Source organism: Hemiscyllium ocellatum, chromosome 5, assembly GCF_020745735.1.
Source record: "Hemiscyllium ocellatum isolate sHemOce1 chromosome 5, sHemOce1.pat.X.cur, whole genome shotgun sequence".
In the NCBI taxonomy this organism is placed as follows: Eukaryota; Metazoa; Chordata; class Chondrichthyes; order Orectolobiformes; family Hemiscylliidae; genus Hemiscyllium; species Hemiscyllium ocellatum.
The window spans coordinates 46,461,177-46,488,646 of NC_083405.1; the positions used below are offsets into that span (position 1 = coordinate 46,461,177).

At 41.1% G+C, this 27,470-nt stretch overlaps 1 protein-coding gene across 4 annotated transcripts in view; it reads left to right on the top strand.

Moving 5' to 3' along the window:
* crppa (CDP-L-ribitol pyrophosphorylase A) overlaps positions 1-23,241 on the top strand; it is a 256,062-nt gene extending 232,821 nt beyond the window's left edge. For all 4 annotated transcript variants that reach the window (XM_060825431.1, XM_060825433.1, XM_060825432.1 and 1 more), the window contains one exon: positions 22,242-23,241. In XM_060825431.1, the coding sequence (XP_060681414.1) occupies positions 22,242-22,346 (105 nt within the window). In that variant the 3' untranslated portion in view covers positions 22,347-23,241. The remainder of the gene's footprint in view (positions 1-22,241) is intronic.
* Positions 23,242-27,470: the final 4,229 nt, after the last annotated feature.

The window sequence follows — 27,470 nt, forward strand, 5'->3', positions numbered from 1 at the left end:
TTTGGCATGGATTTGACAGGGGAACCTCGATTACCTGAACGAGATGGGCGGGCACTATTTCGTTCGGATAATCGATTATTCGGTTAATCGATTAAATGCTGCTGTTGCTGCCGCCTTTGTGTGGTAAGTCTCCAAATAACATACACACTCACAGCCACACATACACACCTTTATACTGCAACTTTTTGACAGGTTCCACCTCTGCCCTGCACAGGACAATGTTGGTCAGATTATCTGGGGAAGGGGGAGGGGGGGTTAGGGTGCACCCCTCTGTAGAACTCCAGGGAAAGTGTGGGGAGAGAGAGAGCGTGGGAGGTCAGTCATTTGGAGACGAAGTCTGTTTAATCACTGAACAAAAGATGCAATTACTGTTGGAAATACGTCTTTGACATAATGTTTCTATCAGAACCTCCAGATCTCCTTCGGATAATCTGATTTTCGGATAATCAGAGTTCCTCTGTACTGACAATTCTAGGACTTAGAATTCAACAGGTATTTATCTCATATTCACTGTAAATGTATTCTATATTTCTCTTTCCTCAATCCTCCTTAAATATCCTTCTCCAATCATTATCTCTGACACTGCAATCCAAGCGACTGGCAAGTTTCGGGATGCTCTTCTCTGTTTGGATCATCACTGCCGGTTGGGCACTGTCCTACTGGGTCTTACTATCTCCTTGGCACTATGGGCCTTCTTCTTTTGCTAAGACAGTGGAAGAATTAGGTGTTTCATATCTGAAGACGACATGCTTTCAGAGCGGGACTCCAAACCTGTGGTGTTTCAATCGTCCATGTTGGCAGTGTTCCTCTCATGCCACACTTCCTTTTTAACCCAATGATCCCCAAGGGGGCCATGGCTACTAGAATTGGTATTAGCTGTTCTCCATTCATTGATCCATTTCCATGGTGCCCACTTCCCACACCAATCCCTCCCGCATATCCACCCATAGATATACGCCTATCCTGAGTCTTGGCTTTGTCAGGAAGGCAGCCAGTTTTCAAATGCTGGCCGACAAAATGTCAGCGTCACTGCTGCCACCCTTTTAATCCAGCACTAGAACATCCTTCCTGGTCATGGCCCAAACTGGCGCTATGGGACATCCCATCGTAGCTCAGCACTTGCCATGAATCCCACAGATCGGCTATTAATTGGGATGTGGAGATGGGTGGGGAGTCAGATAAATTGGGAAGCGGATGGTGCTAGGACATCATTTATGGCCCATCCCAACTTCCATTGCAAAGGGGATGCTGAGCTGCCCTCTTGGACTGCTGTCGTACATAGCGTAAAGGGTTGAATACACCTACAGTGCTGATAGGAAGTGAGGCCCAGAATTTTGAATTAGTCATAGTGAAGGACAGCAATTAATCAAGACGCTGTATGGCTTGAATGGAAACCTGCAGGATATGGTGTTCCCAGGCACCAGCTGTGTCCAAAGTGGTAGAACTCTTGATATCTGGTCATTTTATCTCTAAGGACTCGTTACCATATTTCTTATCAATTCCAGCAGTGAGGGCTGGCTGGTGAGAGCAGGGTAAGCATGGCAGAAACAGATAACAGGAAATTCCAGAACACATGTGAGTTAGGCTGATGACTGGCGATGAGAGTGTGGTAGGTGTATAGACATGACAGTGTTTGAAAGGGACAAACATCCATGACAGGAAAGCTAGTGACTTCTTTGTAGGGCTTGAGTTCTTGGCCCACAAAGAAGCCTTCAAAATGTAATTAAATTGCCTTTGTGGCATTCTTCTGGATGTTTTTTGTGCCATGTGCAAGGATTCTGTGATGACGCAATTGTTCAAATGGCAAGGGTACAAGTCCAGCATGGATGAAGTGGACAAAATTTAAAACCTCCAAACCAGACCTGAAAAGCAACGCAGGGGTAATTGTTTCCGAAAGATTTTACCACTAAATTTTAGTACTTCCATATTTTATGTTCAACCATCTTCACTGCTAAACTAGCAGAATCTTTCAAGGAAATCATTTTGCCACTTTCGGCTTGTATCACAAACTTTACGTTCTGACAGGGTTGATCTGATAATATGCACTGGTAAGGCTAGTAGGAGCCTAGACTGTGGGAATAGACCTGAATCTCTCACCTCCACTGCAGACAAGTTACGCTGCAGGGTGCCTGAGGCACTGATGTTTGGGTTACCTGCACTCTGGTGCTTCAGTGCTTTGTGTTTGCTTCTAGGAAAGAAGTTTTATTTTCTTATATTTCTGTCAGCCAGACAAAGATTGAGAGAGCACAGATCATATTTATTTACAAGTGACTTGCTTGGGGACACAGACATATTTTTCTCTTTTATTTTCCTGGCTAATCTGTTCCTTAAAATACCCATTATTTTGAAAGAAGACTGGAAGTATAAAACCTCCTGTGTTAGTGAAGGAGACATAAGTCTCTTTTACTGTTATGTTAGAGCATTGTTGAGTGACATGATTGCAACTTCAACTATCTCTTCCTGATTTCTGCTTACCTACAGTTTACTGAAAAAGTAAGGGCTGGGACATGTGTCTTAGAGCCATAGAATCATATAGATGTACAGCATGGAAACAGACCCTTCAATCCAACTAGTCCATGCCAACCAGATATCCCAACCCAATCTAGTCCCCTTTGCCAGTACTTGGCTCATATCCCTCTAAACCCTTCCTATTCATACACCCATCCATATGCCTTTTAAATTTGGAGAATTTTTTTTTCATTTTGATTTTTATATCAATGCTTATACATTTTGAGATGGATTTTCAAAACAGGTATGAGAACCTAATGCCTACGTGATTTCTGTGTCCTGATCTGGTGTCAAGCAATGCTGTTCTGAAACATAAATGCCCTTATTGTGTCAGAGGTGACCTTGTCTCTCAGTCAGTGGCACCAGGTATCCCCAAGAAGCAGAATCTGCCTGCAGAGCACGAACAGCATAGACAGAGGACTGACTTTTTGGAGTCTTCCATTGTCCTGCTCAAGAGAGCAGGCTCCGGGAAGGGCCAGCAGCATAATGGTCCCAAAAATGGTCATGTGACCAAAGGGATGATAACGTGCATGATCTGACCCAAGGTCCTCAGATTCATATACATTTTACTGTGTAAATGTAACATTTTGCTTTTGAGCCTGACAGCTATGCACCAATGTGCACCAGATTGTTTGGGTTCCCTGAATTCACATTTGAAGATTGCATTCTCACATTTCCCAGACGATAAGCAATCCCCTCATGGAGCCTAATGAACTACTTATTAGAGTTGAATGGGTTCTCTCCCACCTTTCTCTTTTGAAGTCAAAGCATATCCACAGAGGCCCAGGAATCCCAAGATGCTTTCCAAAAACAGTATGTTAAAATCATTCAGGGTTTATGATAGAAGACTGGAGATTTTGCAGTTTAAAATGGTCATAAAGATAGGCCCAAAATTAACGTTTAATTTCAATGGTGGTGGAACCTTTGGAAACAATTATTTGCGACAGACTTCACAGTCACATGAAAAAACATGGGTCAATGTGAAAGGATTGGCAAGGATTTGTTGAGAGGAAACCACACCTCACTAAATTGTTTGAGTTTTCTGAAGAGGTAACAGAGAGATTTAGTGAGGCCAAGGCTTTTGTTGTCATCTACATGAACTTCGAAAAGGGATTTGATCTATATCCACGCAATAGATTTCGGAGGAAAGTGAATAAAAGTTATAATGTAATTCTAATTTTAAGTTCATCAACAGTAAGAATTTTCCAGGAATAAATTAGTTGCATTTTTAAGAATAATTTGAGCTTGTTTCTGACAGATGATAAATAACATTCTCTGGTCATTTTATGAGACAGTGCCAAAGGGTAGGCCTTATCCAACATCTTCAGGTAAAATAATTGGGTGGCAAAACAGTTGTTGATAATGGCCCACACTGCCTAATTAAAAAGTCAAAGGTATCGTTTCATCATTGAGAAACTAAGATTAAAAGAAAGAAGACAATCACTAGAAAAGGAAGGAAAGACTGGGGGACATGAGATGTTTTGGTTTTTAAATTCTGAAACAATGTCAGCGATTGTATGATGTGTCTTCATAATAATGGATAATAAAGGAAGGAAGAAGAACTTGTTAGATGAGATAGTGCTGCTTATGACACAGCATTGATGTGATAAAGTGATAATAATTGCGGTGACAAAGAGATTGCAAGTCTAGAGGGTTGAGAGTAATTATTTCTCAGGTGACAAGCTTGTCATTGTATCTTGTTCAGATAAATGTTAGAATAGCCTCACCAGCAATGGACAGAATATATATGACATGCATCAGTTTAAGCTTTATAGGAATTAAAATGTTTTAGAAAATCTCTAATCTGAGCTTCTTCCTGAGCTATTCAATTAATGCCTACTTAAGATACCCATCCCACTGTCATTAGGAGTATGTGGGAGATAGGAGAGCCTTTTGCCAAGTGGCCAGCCCAATAGCTTTCCATAGAGGGGCACGGTTCCATCTGTAAAGTGCTCCCTGAACCCATTGGAGGACCCACAACCAAGGTTTCTTTTCATGCTCCAAAGTTGTTCATCATCCCAAGGTCCACCCAGACTTCAGCCTTCCACCAGCTATGTTAGGCCTAGCACCCAGCAAGACACCAGAACATCCCTCAAATGATCCAGCACAACAGGCTCAATTTGCTGGAGAGTTCCTGGCAGCTCTTTGATTGGCAGACAAATCTCAGAGACAGGGCTGACCTCATTCAGAAAGGTGGAAGTGCTACCTCCTACTTATTAATGGCCCATTTTTCAACTAAATAACCATCAGCCAACCAGTGTTCCCATGTGGTGGACTTTCATAGAGTCATAGAGATGTACAGCATGGAAACAGATCCTTCGGTCCAGCCTGTCTATGCCGACCAAATATCCCAACCTAATCTAGTCCTACCTGCCAGCAACTGGCCCATATCCATCCAAACCCTTCCTATTCATATACCCATCCAGATGCCTTCTAAATGTTGCAATTGTACCAGCCTCCACCACTTCCTCTGGCAGTTCATTCCATACACGTACCATCCTCTGCGTGAAAAAGTTGCCCCTTAGGTCTCTTTTATAACTTTCCCCTCTCACCCTAAACCTATGCCCTCTAGTTCTGGACTCTCCCACCCCAGGGAAAATACTTTGCTTATTTATCCATCCATGCCCCTCATAATTTTGTAAATCTCTATAAGGTCATCCCTCAGCCTCCGACACTCCAGGGAAGACAGTCCCAGCCTGTACAGCCTCTCCCTATAGCTCAAATCCTCCAACCCTGGCAATATCCTTATAAATCTTTTCTGGACCCTTTCAAGTTTCACAATATCTTTCCGATAGGAAGGAGACCAGAATTTCATGTAATATTCTAACAGTGGCCTAACCAGTGTCCTGTACAGCTGCAACATGACCTTCCAACTCTTGTCCTCAATACTCTGACCAATAAAGGAAAGCATTCCAAAGACCTTCTTCACTATCCTGTCGACTCCACTTTCAAGGAGCTATGAGCCTGCACTCCAAGTTCTCTTTGTTCAGGAACACTCCCTAGGACCTTACCATTAAGTGTATAAGTCCTGCTAAGGTTTGCTTTCCTAAAATGCAGCACCTCACATTTATCTGAATTAAACTCCATCTGCCACATCTCAGCCCATTGGCCCATCTGATCAAGATCCTGTCGTAATCTGAGGTAACCTTCTTCACTGACCACTATACCTCCAATTTTGATATCATATGCAAACTTACTAAGTATACATCTTATGCTCACATCCAAATCACTTATATAAATGACGAAAAGTAGTGGACCCAGTACCAATCCTTGTGGCACTCCACTGGTCACAGGCCTCCAGTCTGTAAACAACCCTCCACCACCACCCTTTCCATGGGAAAAGAGGGATATAACTCAAGCCAATGGACCTAATGGCCTCCTTTTGTTCTGTAGTTCTAAGAGTTGAGCGAGTGACCTGACTTCATGTCTGCATGTGTTATTGTGGGACTGGCTGCTATGGGGAAGAATTGGAATATACAGCCTGAAGAGACCTCTTCCTCTTCATGGAGTGCTGTGTGTAGTGTTCATTTTAATGTCTTTTAATGACTTTGATACAAACGTATCCAGAAGAGAACTACACAGATCTATTATGCTCACCTTCCTTCTTGGGTTGTACACCTGATTAACATTAGTTTGCATGTTTCATAAAACATATAGATTAGCTTTACAACAACTAAGCATCAAAAAAGCAAAGTAACTAACATATGATACATTAAATGCAATGCTGTCCACAAGAGCAGCCAGCTTTTCTCAGATGTAGCTCTGTCTCCATTCAAAGATCTAAAATATTAAGTGCTGAAACATAAAATATTCCAAGAGCAAAAAATAGCAATGCAGCAAAACCATAACAACTTAGGAGCCTGATTGAAACAGTTCGTCTTTAATATCTGTGCATAGCTGTTTGCAGTCTTTTGTTCTCCATACTTTCTAAGACACATTTCCATCACCTAATACTGCATCGACCAAATCTATGCAGGTCTCTAATTTGTTTGTAATTAGCAAACTAAAGGTAATCAGGAACTATGCAAGATGTTTGAAAAACGTTGTGACAATGAGCAACTGTGTCTCAGAATAATTACTGTCACAGTGCTTCCAAATAAACCTGTTGGACTATAATCTGGTGTTGTGTGATTTTTAACTTTGTACAACCCAGTCCAACACTAGCATCTCCAAATCGTGACATTGTAAAGAGTGAAGTCCAGCCTTTAAAAATGGGCAGGTTGCAGTGGTTGATAACAAATCTCTCTGATTCTCACAGCTGCCTTGAATTTGTTACAGTGGTTTAAGGAGTTTTGCAGATCGATCTCCATAGATTGTAACATTCCTCTCATATAGTGTAAGCAAACGTTAATGCTGGCTTTCTGTGGGATGTTTTCTCAGACTGGTGTTGAGAAATCTTATAAGGGTCAATGGATTAGGGAGTGTGTTCAGCAAGTGCTTTCAGTTGAAAAGTCAAACAGGAAATAAGTGGCACATGGATTAGCACACTAGCTTTCACTCTCAGACTCCCTTGAGTTAGGAAACCAGCTGAAACTAATGGAATTGAAAAAATCCTCCCTTTGCTGTGTGTTTGTCCTAAATGAGATGGCTTTGAACACAATCTCAGTTCATGCCCCTTACGTCATTCCTGACTCTCCAGATCCCACGGCAACACAGCTCAGACTTCCCTCACTTCGATCACCTCTGGGGGCTTGGAAGGGAAATTCCCCAGAATTCCTTTTCCCTGCATTGACCTGGGGATATTCTTTTTAGTAACATCTGTTTTATAGCAGGAAGTTGTATGATTGCTAGTGGTTAGGGAATGGTGTGGATCATGATATTCAGTTAGAATCATACGACACGGAAACAGACCGTTCGGTCCAACCAGTCCATGCCGACCACAATCCCAAACTAAACCAGTTCTAACTGCCTGCGCTTGGCCCATATCCCTCCAAACATTTCTAATATACGATTTATCCAAATGTCTTTTAAATGATGTAACTGTTTGAATATCCACCACTTCCTCTGGAAGTTCATTCCACACATAAACCACGTTCTGTGTAAAAGAAATTATTGCACCTCAGGTCTTTTTGAAATCTTTCTCCGCTCACCTTCAAATTATGCCCCTAGTCTAGGAAAAAGACACCTGCCATTCATTTTATCTATACCCCTCATCATTTTATAAATCTTGACAAGATTAACCCTCAACCTCCTACACTCCGGTGAAAAAAGTCTCAGTCTATCCAGCCTCTCCTTTTAACCCAAACTCTCCAGTCCCAGTAACATCTTGGTAAGTCTTTTCTGAACCCCCACCAGCTTAATTATACAATATACTTGCAATATAACAGTGCAATGGAAGGGCTGGTCCCCTTCCTTCATTTATCCAAGGTCAATCTCCCAGCTGGCAGTGGAAATCCATGCAGGAACCTGCCACACATAGGTGATGGAGGCTAAACCCAGCGCATTGGTCAAGATTGGGAAGGTTTAAAGTGCCTGGTCAAAGTATCACTACATGAATCTCACCCTGAGAAAGAGAATCCCAATCTGACTGTCGGAAGTGAGAATCGCCACTCCATTCTCAGCATCGACTTCTCTTGGAACACAAACATTTTAAATCAAGGTAGTCTACTCCAAAATCAAAATCATCTTCGTGCCTCACATGTTGAATTGTTCAGTAATTCAAATTAACGAACAGAAATTACAAAGCAAAGTAGCAAGTGTGATCCGTTCAATCATTTAGATTAAACCACTTCAATCTAAAAGAGAACTGTCTGTTCCAAATACAAAAGATTTATTTTATATTATGGTTAATTTCTCCCCTCAGTCCCTCATTTTACAGAGAAGTTTCTAATAGTTTGAATTACTTTCAGTTGGTTAGGGTGAGACCCTTTTTGGCAGATCAGTTTGAGTGGACACTTATGTGGTAATAAGGGGAGAGTATATCTTTAAATTTTAGGTATCTACAGTTGCTTTCTTTAGAAAACGTATTGTTGAAATAAATCTCAAGGAGTTACAGTTGATGAAGAATTTGAAGAAAATCTTGGAATCGAATATGCTTGTCTAAACAAGACAGCACAGCAATTAACAAAACCTCTAAAGCGCCAATTCTACAGCCAAATCAGCGAAAAGATGGAGGAAGTCATGACCAAGCTGTTGAGTGCTATGCTCAGACTGTGCCCTTGGGTCATATATTCATAAGATATAGGAGCAGAATGAGGCCATTCGGCCCATTGAGTTTGTTCCATCATTTGATTGTGGCTGATGTGCTCCTCATCCCCATTTTCCTGCCTTCTCCCCATGGCCCTTCAACCTATTACCAATTAAAAATCTGCCTATCTCCTTAAATGTACTCACTATGCCAGCATCCACTGCACTTTAGGGTAGTGAATTCCACAGATTCACAACCCTTTGGTCATTATCCAGTTCTGGTCATCAAGATACATGGAATGCATTCAACAGTTGGAAGCAGTGCAAGAAAGCACGACAAGACTAATCCCTATTGTTGGAATGAATTATGAGTTGCTAAATAAAATGTGGGTTTTGAACCCTTCAAAATAAGGACAGAATCTTCCCAGCCTCTGAACAGCTTGGGCATTGGTGAGAAGGTTGAGAAAACAGGGTGAGTTTGGCAGAAATGAAATTCTCCAACCAGGAATTGAATGGCATTACGGTTGAATGGTAACACTACATTGGGAACGATTTGCATGGATTGACATCTCATTATTACCTAATCTTGCCTCACTTAATATCAGTTTCTCATTCCTGCACCTGTCACATAGAAATGGCGATTATATCGGACATGAAAGTCAGAGCAGATACCTGGTGACTCCAGCTCATCACTTGTTACTCTGGATCTCCATTTTGGACAGTCATCTCCAACATCTTGGGGTGTGCTCCATGAGTAGTGACCATTCAAACTGCCCATCACCCATCTGGCAATCTTTGATCTACTTACAACAACTATCAGCATTTCAGCGCTGTACAATGAAGTTCACTGAGCCCCTTCCTCATAGTGCTGTTTCCAAGGCAGGGACAGATACCAAACTCTCAGATTGGACCAGGCTACATTTCAGAGCCGCTCACTCTCTTAGTATTCACTTACTTTGCACCGACTTGAATGCTTAAAGCATCTCTGCCTTACTCTGATTTTCCTTATCTTGTTGTGCTTTGTCCCTCATTCACAACTTAAAGACTCATAATAATTTTGTCTTGACTTGCCATTTAGCGTAGGCACAAACCTGTTCCCTGTAATTTTCATACCAGCTGTAGAATCGTAGAATCATAGAATCCCTAAAGTGTGGAAACAGGCCCTTCGGCCCAACAAGTCTACATCAACCTTCTAAAGAGTAATTCACCCAGATACATTCCCCTACCCGATTACTCTACATTTACCCCTGACTAATGCACATCCCTATACACAATGGCAATTTAGCATGACCAATTTCCTAACCTGCACATCTTTGGATTGTGGAAGAAAACGTAAGCACACAGAGAAAACCTGCGCACACACAGAACCGTGCAAATTCCATACAGATAGTCACTGAGGCTGGAATTGAACCCAGATCCCTGGTTCTGTAAGGTAGCAGTGCTAACAACTGAACCACTGTGCTGCCCCAGAAGCTGTGTGAGCTTCTGAAGCCTGTAAGCAGTAGTGAACTTCTGGAAAGAAAAATCAATGCCATGATCAACGTGCCGACACCAATCACAGTGCACGCAACATTGAAACAACTGCACAGGCACGCAGCTTAGAGGGAGCACTGGTTACAGGCCCAGGCAGCTTGCCACGTTGTCAGCCTTCATCAGTCAAGAGGATGGACATGTTTTTGTATAGCTAATTCAACCTCGCATCTGCACTATGTGAATGTATCTTACAAGGACAATGCACTGAATCTGCTTTGGCCAAATACCTATTCTGAAGTCTAAGGGGAGTGGTCCTCAAGGAGTCGCTGTGCCAACTGTGACTTTTGATGCTTTCCATTCTCATCCGACTTATAAATTCACAAATCCTGGAGACAAATCCTGTTCATCAGCCTGTGATTAGAAATTGCACATTGACAATAGTCATTTCTGTAAAGCAGAAGTAATCGCAGATGACTTTAAGATACAGCTGACTTACCCTGGGTGCAGGTGCTCTACAGACTGGGCACACATTGCATGTACTATGCCATATCATCATGCAGCTGAGTTCATCAATAGAAAATGGTACCGTTCCATCAATGTGCAATTCGTTGGTACCACACCTCAGATGTCTGTGCCAGGTACCCTGGGAGCTGCCAATTTGCTTATATCCTGAGAAATTGTATGTTCCTGCTTTTTATTTCAAGGCCCAGATGCTATGTTCTGCACCACTGGAGCAAGGAAAAAGGGGATGTGATGGACTCTGAAGAGCTGGGGAAGCTCTGGGGTTTTCTGAGGAGGTGGATGAGGACATTGAGCTGGTGGAGCATCACAATGAAGCTGATGCTGCAGTGCTGTATACCAGATTGAACTGACACCTGGCTGTGTAGCTGGGTGCAGTAATCACTCATTGCCTGTAAATTTGCTGGTACTTAAAAGGCAAGTGGTTCCTGTTTGTTCCCACAAGCAAACACAGCTTCTGTTTGTTTATTTAGTCATCACTGTGACTGCTGCTGAATGAAAGCGAATGCTTTCAACCATTTGAATGCTTTCCAGTATATGCTAGTCCCACACTGAACAATGAGAAAATGTTATTTTAGGCACTAGGGAAAGAGCAACACTCCCTTAGACAGATATCTAAGTTGGGATGTTGCTAAGGATGGGTAAGCTGTGTAGTTTATTCACTAAATCGCAATATATTTATTGATGTCCACTTGTATTTGCAAAGAAGTGTCAAACTTGCTCTGAGAGGCTCTTGGTTTTGATTCTTCTCCCACTATGTGCATGGGGAAGAGCAGCTCCTGACTGACAGTGCTTGACCTGGTGTACAACTGGGATTTCAAAATGAAGCCAGGGCCAAGAATCCAGGGAGGTGTTGGCAGCAGCAAGTAAGAGGGAGGGGTGGGGCAGATCTTACACCATAGTCTGCCCAGGATCTAGTAATTGAATCATGAGTCATGAAGCATTCATGATAAACTTCCACTAGGATTCTTGTCAATGGTAATAGCCCCCTTACTTCATCAGAAACACTATCATAAGGAGACCATTAAAGGAGCAGAGAACTCCCAAAGAACTCAGCTCATATCCTATCAATGAGCTCAATAAGTAAAATACTGGGGGCAGATTAGAGAAAGAAGATGCTTCAATATATCAATATAATCTTCAGCCATTGAGAAATGAAAGGACATCTTGATTCTTGCCTATAAACCAATATCAGGTATTACCTGCCACTTCCATCAGAAAAAAAGGGAGAAATGCAAGAAACTCACTGTCCCTTGTCAGTTTTTGCATGCTCTCAGCAGACAGAGAGGTGGTCCCAGAAGAGGTGGGATAAGGGAATCAGGTCGGCTTTGTGAGATGTTGGTAGGCTGTGATGCACAACTTTGCTCCTTTTATGGACAATCTACTGAAGCCCAATCCAGCTTCTGGTGTCAGTATGGGTTTAGGCATCAAAAGCCCACCAATGTGTAGTAATCACAATTTGAATTCTCAGACATTTTTCCACGGTAAAATTTAAATGTAACATTTAGTATGATGTATTCAGATATCATCTTTAAACCTCTACCTTAACAAATGGGGACATGATATCTTTCCACAAATAATTGGACTGGCATTAACTTCTGACTGTCTGAATTATGCAGAGATCAGCTGGCAAGCCGCTTAAAGAGAAACATCTGGGTTCTTTGGAATAAAACCACTTTTGTGTCAATTGAGCAAATTCAGATTTAACAGTGGCACACAAATCTGTAGAGTAATGGTGTGTGTTCCACAGCTGCCAGCTTTTTTTGACAAAATGTTCAGCTGGAAGAAGTTTTAAATCTTGGTTGAACTGAGGTTATTGATGTTTTGCCTTCTTTAATATACACTTAGAATCTATCTTTATTATGAAGGAAAGTAAGACTTACATGGGTCAAGTATTTATGTGAAAACTTAGAAGTGATGCATGTTTCCTGCAGTAAGTAAATCAGTTGTTGCTGCCATGCCTTGAGAGGTGATGGACAGATGGGGCAGCTATTAGATTACAACACCCGTGTTAATAGTCTCTTGGGACTTTATTTTTTTTAAAAATGATTTTAAAAGAAACAATCGCTGCTTGTTTAAAAATAATTTTTCACAAGTTTTGAAATAGTGATTGATGATGCAGAAATCATGAACTGGACTGTAGGGGTAATTTTATGAATTCATGCTCCGAAAGTAGAGCTTCACCTATCAGGAATACACATCACCCCCTTGTGTTAGTTGAAGTTGAGAAATCAAAGAGAACTTGGCTACAGAGGTCAACAATTGGGATTTTCTGTCTGAGAATGCATATTCATAAAATTACCCATTGCATTTTTGCTTTGCCATATGAACGTCAATTTAAAAAAGCAATACTTAATGACTACATCATTATAATGACGCTAGTATGACTTTTTTTTGGAAACCTAAAAATGTAGCTTTTTTCTCCTGTAACTATTGAGCATACAGAGCTGTGGTGGAGAGCATTTATTGATCTCTGGTGTGGGAATAGCACATAAATTTTGTGTGACCCAAAGAGATGGCTTGGGAGAAGTGGGGTGGTGCGAAATGGTGATGAGATGATCTCACCCAGAAAATTGACATTGGTTCCAAATTTTGTCAACAATGGGAAAGCTCCATTCTGGATAAGACAGTAAGGAAGCAAGACTGGGTTTTGAATTGCTGAGCAAGTACTTGAATTTGCCCAGAACTTGCTTCAGTTTTAGAGGAGCTTGTAAATTTAATCAGTAGCACACAGGGATTATGCATCTTCTGACCTCTGCCCAGTTAGAGATGGCGGTGCTGAGGCAAGCACTTTCTGCTGCTTCAAGATGGCAACCATGTGGAATGCTGGGAAAATAAAGAGTGTGAAGGGAACATTGGCCATCAGTGCTACAGCATTCACAGCAAGGGTGGGAGCAGGGGTGGGGGGGGTGGAGGTTTAGCAGGTATTCTAAGGGGGTGAGTGGCAAGGGCAAGATAACAAAGGCAGGGTCTTCTTTTAAGGGTCAGTGTGTCAGAGGAGGAAGAGACCAGCAGGCATGAGTGCCATCCATCCTGTGTTTGTGAACCATGGTGCTGCACAGCAGAGGCATGCAGAGCCAGGTAAACTTTCACTCCTGACAATGTCCCAGACATGGCCTGATCTACCTGCAAATGTCTAAACGCCAGTGTCTGTGAAGTTTCCAGATCTCCATATAGGCTTTGATTATGCAGCAAGCTGCAGTGTGAGCTGGAACGGAGGGTCTTCAGTGGATACTCACTGTCTGTGTCCCTGAAGATCCATGTGGTACTCAATCTCTAAACATAAAATCATGAACGGCATGGACAGGGTGAATAGCCAAGGTCTTTTTCTGGTGTAGGAGAGTCAAAAACTAAAGGGCATAGGTTTAAGATGAGAGGGGAAAAGTTTAAAAGGGATCTAAGGGGCAATCTTTTCATGCAGAGGCTAGTGCATGTATGGAATGAGCTGCCAGAGCAAGTGACTGAGGTGGGTATACTTACAACATTTAAAAGGTATCTGGATGGGTATATGAATAGGAAGGGTTGAGACGGATATGGGACAAATGCTGGTAATGGGACTAGATTAATTTAGGAAATCTGATCAACATGGAAAAGTTGGATCTAAGGGTCTGTTTCAGCGCTGTACATCTCTGACTCTATCTAGATCTTTCCAGTGACGCAAGAGATCTTCCAGGTAGCTGCCCAAAGCTGTGCCAAGAAGGAAATCATGGCTTTGTTCAGGAGGCTCAGCAACTACTCGTGCTATTGAACTTACTCTGATATTCAAGTGGACACAGATTTGGATCTAGATTTCCATGGGTGCCAGGTGTCATTGAATCATTGAGGATAGGAGATTGTGGAGGCCATTTAGCCCTTCGAGCCTGCTCCGCCATTCATCATGATCATGGCTGATCGCCCAACTCAGTAGCTCAATCCTGCTTTCTCCCCATAACCTTTGATTCCACTTGCTCCAAGTGCTATATCTAGCTGCCTCTTGAATACATTCAATGTTTTGGCATCAACTACTTCCTGCGGTAACAAATTCCACAGGTCTACTACTCTGGGTGAAAAAACGTCTCCTCATCTCCATACTAAACAGTCCAACCCGAATCCTCAGACCGCGACCCCTGGTTCTGGACACACCCACCATCAGGAACATCCTCCCTGTATCTACCCTGTCTAGTCCTGTTAGAATTTTATGTCTCTTATGAGATCCCCATCAGAACTCCAGTGAAAATAATCCTAACCTGGTCAATCTCATACGTCAGTCCACCACCCCCAAAATCAGCCTGGTAAACCTTCTGTGCACTCCCTGGAGAATAAGGGTAACCTTCCTCAGAAAAGGAGACCAAAACTGCACACAGTATTCTAGGTGTGCCTCACTAAGGCCCTGTATAACTGCAACAATGTCTCCCTGCTTCTGTACTTGAAACCTCTCATACCATGTGCCTTCTTTACTGCGTGCTGCATCTGCATGCTTACCTTCAGCAATTGGTGCACAAAGACACCCAGGTCCCACTGCACACTCCCCTCTCCCATCATGCAGCCATTCAGATAGAAATCTTCGTGTTTGCTTCCAAAGTCATCAACTGCTCTCTTGGCCATCAAGGTTCCCACAGACCAGTAACAGGAAGAGCTTTCATTTGAGCTTTATCCAACTGCACAGTCTGTGAACCCTAAAATCACGTCCTATAGGTGTATGCACAGTTTCTAGGGTGTAACCATGGTTCCTACAAATTTAGTACAAGATATTGCCACTTCCTCAACTTGTTGTGCACCTTCAGGGATGGATTCTCAGGGGTGATAGATACCCATTGAAGATATGGCTGGTCTCACTTATGAGAAACCATTGCAGAGCAGTCGAGAAGTGAGTTAGTACGAGCATGGGTCTACCCGCATGACCATTGAGCAGGTATTTGGGCTGGCAAAAGTTAGACTCTAATACTTTGCTTTGATCTGGTGAAGCCCTGTAATACACCCCAGCCAGGCACATCTCAGCTATTGGTGTGATTTTCTGTGCTTGATACAATCTAGCAGTGATGAGATCAGAGGCCTTACATCAGGAGGACACGGCTGATCTCCATTCTTCAGCCAGAGTGGAGGACATCTAGAATATTGATGAACAAGCACCGGAGGAAGAGCCGGTCCTTGCAGCATAAACAAGGGGTATTGGGAAATCTGCAAAGGATGTATGAGTCAATCTAGTACATCCCTGGTTCCTCCCTCCATGATATCTTTTGAAAAATCACCTCAGTGTAGTGCCGTTATCATCTTCCTTTTGAGCAAATGCACCTAGTGCCCAAGGCATTGAGTACACTCAGAGAGTTGATAGGATAAGTTAAGGGGCGGTACGTGGCTCAGAGGTTAGCACTGTAGCCTCACAGTGCCAGGCACCCAGGTTCAATTTCCGCCTCGGGCAACTGTCTGTGTGGAGGTTGCACATTCTCCCCATGTCTGCGTGGGTTTCCTCTGGGTGCTCCAGTTTCCTCCCACAGTCCAAAGATGTGCAGATGAATTGGCCATGCTAAATTGCCCGTAGTGTTAGGTGGATTAGTCAGGGGTAAATATAGGGATATGAGTTTCCCTTCGGCAGGTCGGTGTGGACTTGTTGGGCCGAAGGGCTAATCTAATCTAATCTCATCAAAACTTCACAAGGGATTCAAACTGTTCACCTTCAACAAATTGACATTGAAACTTCCTGAAAGGCTGCTCCATCATGGACAACGCTTGTTCATATTTAGTGGTTCACTGTCCTTTCCTGACACTGCACTCCCCTGTAGTCTGGAAACTGCCTGCACTCTGACACTTAAAGGATAACTCTAGTACTTTCACAAACAGCAAGCTTCACCAAACTAATACCGCCAGTGGATTTGTTTCTTGAGCACTGATACAGCTCAGTTCCATCAAGCAGTTACTGCTGTGGGCTTTCATCCTCTCCACTCTCAACCCTACTATACTGTACTAAAGGCCCCGATAGCTCGCAGGACATTTCTTTACAGGTTACCTCAGCATTTTTTGATGAAGATTGAAAACAAACTTTATCCAATTCAAAATTGCATGCAAACTATTTTACTTTACTCATTTTTCTCGCATAAATTAGTGAGAAGAAATATCATCGACGAACTGCAACTCAGCAGCCCACATGAATTATTTGATCCTTGGAAAGTGCTTCAAAATGAAGTCAAAACAGAAAGCTCATAAGCCAATATTATATAACACTGGAAACTTTGTAGATATCTCATTGAGACTGAAGGAACTGAAACACCTTGACAGTAATTCATGTTAGAGTTCAGGGTTTCAACTACTGAGCTGTCCTTCATGGATATCATGTGCCATGGAATTGATTTGCGCCAGATTATATACATCTCTTTGCCAGTGTGGAGGAAACTCCAAGCCATTGTGTTTAGGAGCAGCTGATCAGAGAAAGCAACAAAGCAGACCGCATTACTCATAAGATGGGAGTAGTGAGAGTCTAGAAATCTTGCTTTTGAACTACATTTCGTGACTGTGTGAAAAATGAGGTGAATATTAATCTGCCTGCTTTTGCACATGCAGCTAGTTACTAAATAATAAACTTACATAAAACTCAAGTAATTATATTTGTGATTTTTAAAAACTATTTTGCTTATGCCAAGAGTCTAACCTATGGCTGTATTTAAATATTATGGATCTAAGCACTAGAATCAAAATTAATATAATCTTACTTCATTTAGATCTTTTAGTGAACTTGTTAGAATAACAGATTGAATTCAGCAATTTTAAGTCAACGTAATATTCATATTTATTTGAATTAGTCTTTAGATGTTTCTCATAAGAAGGTTATTTGATCCTAATTCCAGTGAAAATGACCAAAGACTGAAACATTTACTGAGGGTTGGATGGTATATATAACTTTTTATGACTCTAAACATGGCACCTTCTCATATTCAATCTAAGTAATATAATGCCACTGTGAAATTAAAAAAAAACTTCAGCACCACAAGGTTTGTATTAAATAAATGTAAAAAATCTGTTTCCAATCATATATTGAACTTATCCATTGTGGTTTGTTACAGGCAGTTAGATCAAAGTATTGATTGTGCAAAAAATGTACCCAATAAGTGGACAGATTTTCTGGTTAAGTAAATCTGAATGTTTGTTTTTATTAGGGTTGTTATTGTATGATTACATTTTCCAAAAATTGATTGTTGTATCAGATGTCATTCAGAAAATGTATCTTCCATGATGCTGTAACCTTTACCATCAATGTTTATTTTATTGATATTGCTTTCAACTTAAAGCAGCATAAAGGTACTTTAACATTACCATCATTTTACATGAATCACAAGATAGTGGCACAACCTCCTCCTGATAAGTATAGGCTAAGCTTCAATACCTTGTGCACATGGTTTGCAATTCCCTCCTTAGTCTGCATGCAAGGAAAACAGTAATCTAACAAAGGTCACTGACCAGTCAGCAATATGACCATAGTTAATCGTTCCTCTCCCTAAGACAAAGACACCGAAGCCAATTGAAGCACCAGTTTACCAGTTTGGATTAGATTAATTAACACAGTACAAACTGGGCATTATTCAGCTCAATGAGAATGTGGAACTCACAATATGGTTGTTGAGACAATTAGTATAAGTGCATTCAAGAGGAAATTAGATAGGGTTCATAAGAAAGAAAGGAGTAGACGGACATATTGATAGACTCAGATGATGTAACTTTAGGCACATGCTTCTTGACTCTCCAGGGTCAGTAATCCACTTCAATCCTATGAGATATCTGACGCTTCTAATTCTGGCCTCTTCAACACCCCTGATTTTAATTCTTCTCCCCCTTTGTTAGTATTTAACTTTTGAATCCTCTTCCTACACCTCTTTGCCTCTCTACTTCAGCTTTCTCCTTTCACCTACCTCTTTGCTTTTGCTTTCCTATTTTAGGGCAGCACGGTGGCTCAATGGTTAGCAATGCTGCCTCCCAGCACCGGGGACCCGAGTTTGATTCCAGCCTTGGACAACTGTCTGTGTGGAGTTTGCATGTTCTCCCTGTGTCTGCGTGGGTTTCCTCCAGGTGCTCCGGTTTCCTCCCACAATCCAAAGATGTGCGGGTTAGGTCAATTGACCTTGCTAAATTGCCCATCGTGTTTGGTGCATTAGTCAGGGGTGAATATAAAGTAGGGGAATGGGTCTGGGTGGGTTGCCCGTTGGAGGGTCAGTGTGGACTTGTTAGGTCAAAGGGCCTATTTCCGTACTGTAGGGAATCTGATCAAATTTATCTGAAGACATTCCCCCAGTCACCCCAAGCCATATTTTGTTTGATAATGCTCCTGAGAAGCGTCTCGGGCATTTTATTACTTTAAAGGTAGTTTGTAAAAATATATTGTTATTGCAGTCCAAAACTTTGCTATCTGTGTCCTACCTCCCGCACAAGTGTCACCAACCCTTTGCTCACTAACTCATATTGAGTATCTGCCCCAGTAGTGACTCACTTTTAAAATGACTGACCTCTCAAATGTTCTCACAGCTTCTCACCTCGCAATCTTGGTGACATGCCTAGCACTTCAGCTTTCTCAATACCAGCCTCTTGCACACCCTGATTTTATTGGTCGACCATTAACAGTTGTGCTTTCAGCTGGGAGGCCCAATGGTCTGGAACCCTCTGAAACTTTCCACCTCTCTCGGGACATTTAAGATGCTCCTTACAAACGTGATGATATGGTAGAACATTGACTTTTGTTTGACTCCCTCGAAGCATGGTAAGAGGTAGAAAGCTAAAAGGAGAGTAGTGGGAATCTGGAACTCATTACCTGAAAGAATGGTTGAGACAAACACACTTGGAACATTTAAGCAGTGTTCAATATTCACTTGTGTTACAGCCACCAGGATTATGAGCCAAAAGCTGGAAAATGAGATGAGTGTCGCCAGATGTTTGTTGTTATAGGGTTGCAATAGGCTGAATGATCTCGTACAGATGTCTGAGTCCGCAAGGTGTCTTGCTATATTAAAGACACTGTGTAAATGTAAGGTGGTGTTGAGGCAGAGGGGAAATTAATAGAGACTGTGCAACTTAATCATCAAAATGTAAATAACTCTCACTTTTCAGGAGGTGAGCTTATCAACTTAAATCACAAATTTAATATAGTATCACGTTGTCTCAAAATTCTTCTTAAATGTCATTCTTTATTCTTTTCTGTTACCATCTCTGCAATTTTTACAAGGAGATTTGAACTTCCAGTTAATAGCTCACAAGATTTCACTTAGACTATTTTACTTTTACGAAAACAAATGACTAAAACTATTATCTAATTACCATTTTATTTTTGTAGGTACCCACTCCTTTACACTATAGGAATGTTCGCTTTTCAAACTTATCACTTTCCATGGAATAACAGTCCTCATAGCAAACAATGCATTGTAATCCCAGCTTCCTGGGGGTTCCTATGTCTCCACGTTGCTGAATATTAACATTAAATGACCATTTGCAGGCATTCCCCATAACTTTTGGAGAGTCTCACATCCAGCAGCAGCTGTAAAACCTGCAGTGGTGATTCTTCCCCATCCAGCCTTGCCAGACTATAAGTTCCACAAATCCATAGATGATGATGGTACATTCCAGCTACATTCCATCTCCCTTCCACTTCCAGCTGTATTAACTCGCAAAATCAAGCAACTTTTTTTTAATCTCTGCTGGCCACAAGGAACTCCTCCCAGTGATGTTCATATTCATTGGTTTTTGTAGAAGCCTGTAACTCAATCTCAAAATGGCTTCCACCGCTTGCTTTCCCATGACAACCTGATGGAATGCTAATTAGCTATCTTTGATCCCAACTCCCTTTCATCTTAGAAATAACTGAAGAAACTACATACAACTGTTTACCACCTGATATCTATAACTTTGAGAAACTCAGAGTCTTTTCATTGTCAGCTTAGACTGCTGTTATTGTCTCCCAGCATAAATATGTTGCACCTTGTTCTTGGTAGAACAATCTAAACCTTCCTTTGATATCTAACAATCAATCCATCCAGGATTACTGTCAACAGGGCTACAGCTAGAACACGTCATATGACCTCCTCCACTTGCCCTAAATTTAAATCTCTAGTCCCAAAATGTAGTAATCTTGTAAACCACATAATGGCAGCACAAATCAGAGTTAATATTTCACATCATTGCAATTAAAACAAGTCTAGAAATCAAATATTTCAAATCATTCACATGGTTAAATTTGCATAAAATACAAACTTTAACAATTATTTATAGTTTTTTTAAAACATAATTTATTGTGGTAAAATTTGACACAAATGCTGTGCGTGAATGTGAGTTCCATTTTCAGCATTTGCGACTCCTGGTCAAGAGCGTTGGCTGTTCAAACACACTATGGACTTTAGCACATAAATTATGTAAAAGTGCATGGTTTTTGGTATGCTGCATTATCACAGTTTTCACTTTTCCAATTAAGTATTAAGCTGACAACGAATCTTCCTGTTCTTGTTGACACAACGAATTTCACGGCATTTGGTTTTAAAAGGAGCAGGGACGTCTCTCCAAATAATTTCTGAATTGCATAGTGCTTTGGAGGATGTGACAAGTTCTTTCTTTCTATTTCCTGCTATTCCTATTGTAAGGGCCATAATAACAGTCTGAAATATTTCAGAATTGGCTCTGTCTGTGCTACCCAGTGTATCAGATCTTTTTCAAGCATTGTGGCTGGCTTATATTTTGGCCACATGCTATGTGATAAAATGAGTGAAAAATTATAAGATCCAAGTATATGCAGGACAAAACATGATTGCAGACAGAAAATGTCAGTGTCACTGTATGCAAGGAGCTTTTTTTAACTGCTGTTTTCCAAGCTTTCAACTCTATAAAGAAAAACACTGTATATTCCTCATAATTATAATTGTACATCCACTGTAATTAATTAGGTCATTGTAGTTACTGAACCACAAAGTACATCGACTCATATAAGCAGGAGATATTTTTCCTCAGTTTGTTTACCCTCAATTGATGAGATTTACATGGGGTACCATTGACAGCAGACATGATACTCTAGCGAATAGGACTTTTTGTTCATACATGAACTGATCTTGAGAAGCTCTGTCGTATCACAAACCCAGTACTGTGAGTCTCTCCAACAATTCTTGGGTTATCAGACAAAGTCAAAAGCATAGGAAAGCTGAATTCCCTTCCTGTTGGCAATCTGAACTGTCTTTGACTTGGAAGAGCAGCAGAGAGCAAAGAAACTAGAGAAGAATTTCACATGGGAAGTTCACGCAAAACATCTTTATTTTGTAAAAGGGGGTCTGGGATGTGAGGTATGGGTTTGAGGTGCATGACAAGTCGCAAATAGACCAAAAAATGTTAAAGTTAATTATAACTGTGTGTAATTGTAATTGAAATAAGATATTAACAGTGAGCTTTTCTGTGTTAGTGATCCAGTTTGTTGTAATTGGTTTTCAAAATATTTTGCCGTACTGATTAACATTAATAAGTTGTATACACATTGGTAAAATGGATTTTTTCTTTGACTGTTTATATTACAATAAAGATGTAAAGTATCAGATGGCTTTGGAAAAACATGTTAATTCTGGTAGATTTTGGTACTGGACAAAAGTTGAAATTCTCTCCATCAATCTTTCATTTTTTATTAACAGGAATTGGATAAAGTTGAAGAATCTGTGAAAGAAGCTGCCTCAATCATCGACTCATTAATAAAGCAGCGGAGCCCTGCCCTAATTGGGCAAATCCTTGTGGTCTGATTGTAGCCAGGAACTTCTCTGGGCACAGGTGTTGTGATGTCTGAATACTGTGAAAGAATATACTGCCCTCTAATGATAGCTGTGAAAAACTGCAAGTATCTTCTCATCAGTTTTTAAATCAGGAACATAAACAGGACATGAAATCTAGTTGAACATGTCAATATTTCTATCAAAAATTATGCCCCAGACTTGCTAAGGTCAAAATTAGGAGAAAATTACTGCATTTCCTGGAATCTGCACTGAAAACAAAAAATACTGGAGATCACAGTGGGTCAGGCAGCATTGATGGAGAGACAGCAAGCTAACGTTTCAAGTCTGGATGACTCTTCATCAGACTGGGATGTTGAAGCAGCTCTGATGAAGAGTCATCTAGACTTGAAACATTAGCTTTCTGTCTCTCTGTGGATGCTGCTTGGCCTGCTGTGCTCTCCAGCATTTTTCATTTTCAGTGCTAGATCTACTTTAACTGGTATTGTTCATCTTGCTCTTTCAGAAAGTCTCATCACTGGTGGAGAGAATCAGCTGCAATTCTACTGTCCCTACTCCAATACGAAGTTATCCAACTTCATTACAACAGAAATTCTGTTCCCTATCATCAGGGAAATGCCTTTTACCCACCAGCTATTTAAAATGGCTTGGAGTATGGCTGAACTGTACCTTTATATTAATGCAAAGCAAAAACCTGAAGAGAGTCTCGTTTAGGAGACCTGTCATTTTGATTTGAAATATTGAATTTTGTTTGTAAATCATAGTCTGGTAATCATTCCTTCACATGATTATGGTGAGGTATTTTCAAGATAATTACCAGGAGCACTAAGTTTTTCTTTCCTTTTAAAATTGCTGTTTTCATTGGAAAAATAAAACAATTAGAAAATAAAATTGTTATACATTAAAAGTCTCTGAGTCACTGATTTGCACCACTATTAACAGTACTTGTCAATGAAAAGAGAAAACTAGTCTCAAGAGTCACATTCAGAGCTGCCCTGAATCGCTACGTTGGTTAAAAATCACACAACATCAGGTTATAGTTCAACAGGTTTATTTGGAACCTCTAGCTTTCAGAGTGCTGCTCCTTCATCAGGTGGTATTTTGGTGACTGCATTAAATCTTGGTCAAAGTTAAAAAAAAACACACAACACCAGGTTATCGTCCAACAGGTTTATTTGAAAGAACTAGCTTTCGGAGCGCTGCTCCTTCATCAGCTGGTTGTGAAGAGTAAGACCATAACATACAGAATTTATAGCAAAAGATTAGTGTCATGCATATATTGCTATAAATTCTGTGTCTTATGGTCTTATTCTCCACAACCACCTGATGGTGGAGCAGTATTCCAAAAGCTAGTGCTTCCAAACAAACCTTTTGGAATATAACTTGGTGTTGAGTGATTTTTAACTTTGTCCACCCCAATCCAATACTAGCTCTTCCGCATTAAATTTTGGTGTCATTTGGCTTGTATAGCTTCATTACTTGTATTGCTGGGGAACTATGTCAAAAGAAATTTTGCTACTTCATTTCTCATAGAGTCATAGTCATAGAGTCATACAGCACAGAAACAGACCCTTCAGTCCAACCAGTCCATGCCAAGCATAATCCCAAACTAAGCTAGTCCCACCTGCCTGCTCCCGACCCATATCCCTCCAAATCTTTCATGGACTTATCCAAATGTATTTTAAATGTCATAATTATGCCCACATTCACTGCTTCCTCAGGAAGTTCATTCCACACACCCAACACCCTCCGTGTAAAATATTTGCCCCCATATCTTTTGTAAAAATCTCTCTCATCTCACCTTAAAAATGTGCCCTTTACTCTTGAAATCCTCAATTTTAGGAAAAAGGTAACTACCATTAACTCTAGCAATACCCCTCATGATTTTATGAACTTCTGTCAGGTCACCTCTCCTATGGTCCAGTGAACAAAGTCCCAACCTATCCAGTCTTTCTTGAAAACTGAAACCTTCCATACCCGGCAATTTCCTGGTAAATTTCTTCTGAAACCTCTCCAGCTTAATAGTATTCATCCTATAACAGGGTAAACAGAACTGTGCAGATCTTGTTGTTTCCTCTGCACCGTTTCACCCTAATTGATACCACTGCCACTCTGCTACTGCTTAACTCAGTTTTAATAAATTTTATTAAAATGGACAACAGTTAACAGAGAAAGAGTCAAATTCAGATAATCAACAAAACTAATATAGAGGTGCCCTATTCCATATGCTGCATTTTCAGCAGTTGCCACTGCTGGTTAGATTGTGATGCAGGCTGCTCTTATCAATTAGGTAGCAGTTCTGGTAGTCACTGGCAAAATGTAACCCAGTGTCTCACCAACTGTGAGGGCAGAGCTGCCTCCCACTTTCAGTCCAAATGGCAGGACATTGCAAGTTCTGAGAAAGTTCAGCCAACAGTTTCAAACATTTCTAACTAACTCAAATTCCTAGACTGTACTGCCACCTGCAGGATGTACTGGTGTGGTCTTAATCACAATTTTTTCTACTGGTTGGATCGCAACATGGAAAACCTAATTTATAAATTTGGTTTGGAATATTTATTTTGTTTTGAGTTATATTTTACCGTGCCCAAGTGGTCATTGTGATGATATGTGACTGAGCAAATATAATGTGAGGTACTGTTGATAAAAAGGCGAATTGCAATTGTAAAATTAGATGGAAGGGAACTATCCAGACAGATTCTTCTCTTATTTACGCAGTTCTTCATCCTTCTTCTCTTGCTACTCCGCAGCTACTTGTTGTAAAGCTGATCCATCAACCAGTCCAGATTTCTTCCAGAGGAGTCAAGGTGCTTGAACATGATTTCAGATGAGAAGTGGAGTGGATTTTGACCAGAGTTTCCACATCCATGTGCTTGCTGCCAACACTCCCATCATAATCCACTTCCACATCACTGCTACCCCTCTGCTGTGGACCAGATTGGTGATAGTCAGTGGCGCATTGTAAGATCATTGATACAATATATGTCATCCTGCTTAAGGTGGCTAACAAATTACATTCCAAGTCTTCATTGTCATATACTTCTTTAAAAACTTGCTTAGAGCTCCATGGAAGTTTGTGCACTCTCACTGTGGCAACCTCCATACAATTTCCTCCACCACCAAACTGCTTGTGATCAGAGTAAACTCCTCAATCCTTTCAACTTTTGTTGAGTGTTTGTGTAGCACATCTTTTTAGAACCTGGCCAAATTTTTAATGCACTAGCAGTACTTTCTTTCTTAACAGTAGTTCCCAGGGTTCAGCATCTGTGTCCAACTGAACAGAACTTGGAGAGAGTTACAGGCCAGGCCATTATTGCTGTATCTGCCACAATTTCCTGCTCACAGTCATTTGTGAGTTTTGAATCAGCAGATAAAAACTCAAGTGAACCCACCAAAGCATTTATACTAGTGCATGGCTGCACATGCAGCCTCAGAAGGAGCGAGGTCCTCTGAGGAATCGGTCTGATGGGCATACTTCAACACATGAGGGGCATGGATAGAGTGAATAGCCAAAGTCTTTTTCCCAGGATGGGCAAGTCCAAAACTAGAGGGCATAGGTTTAAGTGAGAGAGGAAAGATTTAAGAGAGACCTAAAGTCCAATCTTTTCACAAAGATGATGGTACATGTACAGGTTGATCTGCTATAATGCGTCAGTGTAAATTGGCTATAACGCAATTCACGAGTTGTGGATGTTGTTTGGATAATGCAAACTTTCTACTGACTGGGTATAGCAGTTTTCTACAGCGTGAAAAACACGATGTTCTATAACATGAGGTTACAGAGGAAAGCAACTGTCGCATTATAGCTGAACGACTTGTATGGAATGAGCTGCCAGAGGATGTGGTAGAGGCTGGTACAATTGCAATATTTGATAGGCATCTGGATGGGTATATGAATAGGAAGGGATTGAAGAGAAATGGGCCCAATGCTGGCAAATGGGACTAGAGTAATTTGGAATGTCTGATTGGCATAGACAGGTTGGATGGAAGGGTCCCTTCCTGTGCTGTACAGCTGTCTGACTCTACATACCAGACTTATGAACAGTCTGGAAAGATACAAAAAATATATGATTTAGTTAAATTCACAATCTTGGCAATCACTATATTTAATCTTATCATAGTTCATTCAATAATGAAGTCAACAAATGTGTGTCAGAGACACTTGTAAATCTGTCACCAACGATTTACAAGCTTTTGGACCAGATCTTTCGCCACACCAGGACCAGGAGAGGAGGTGGGCTGATGTGGAATTTCACGCCACTAGTCTGGATGCCAGTTTCCTGAACATATCTCCCCCATCCTGAGCTACCTTCTCAGGGATAGAATGGGATCCAGCTGCATAGCTCATCTGTAAGCAATGGGTTATCTAAGGGTCTATTGAAAGAATCGACTGGGACTTTTTGGTCTGTTTTCAGGTTCCTGGAGACAGCCGAGGATCGTTAGCTGCCCGGAATTAGACTCCCAGCAGCATACTGAGAGCACAAAGTTCAAAATGTCAGAGAGAAGGCATCTCCATTTTATAGCACCTTCTCCAACACCCACCTGCATAGACAGCCTGCTGCTGCTTTCAAGCTGGAATTACATGACATGAATGACAAACTTACTGCTTGACTGTTAAATGCACTCTCCAGAGAGATTGAGATTGACTGATTCATTGCTTCATAAGCTGAACCCCATTTAAACCCGATGACAGGGTGCAAGCATCCAAAGGAAAAGTCCAGCTGATGCCAATCTGTCTATGGCTGAAAGTGATTAATGATATGCATTTACCTCCAGAGTATCTTCCTAGCTCAGTTAGACTACTTGTAATCACCGACATCCTTCACCCTTATATTTTACTCTCACTTCTGCAAACAATGCAAAACCAGACTGAACCTCAATCAGACTGAGCAAGCATCAAACCTAAGAATACGGTGTGAGGATGACTGAGATACATATATCCAATGCATAAGGAATGGGATGAGTATCAGCACTGGATGGATAAATACATTGGTGTCTAAGTGCAATGAAAATGGAGCCTGGAGGCTGCTCTAGGTGAATGGATGGGGAGTGATGTGATAAAGAAGTTCTTGCAAAGCAAAGCAGAATGTTGGAGATGAATGTTTAAGATATAGGATTAGGTGATTCAGAAAATGG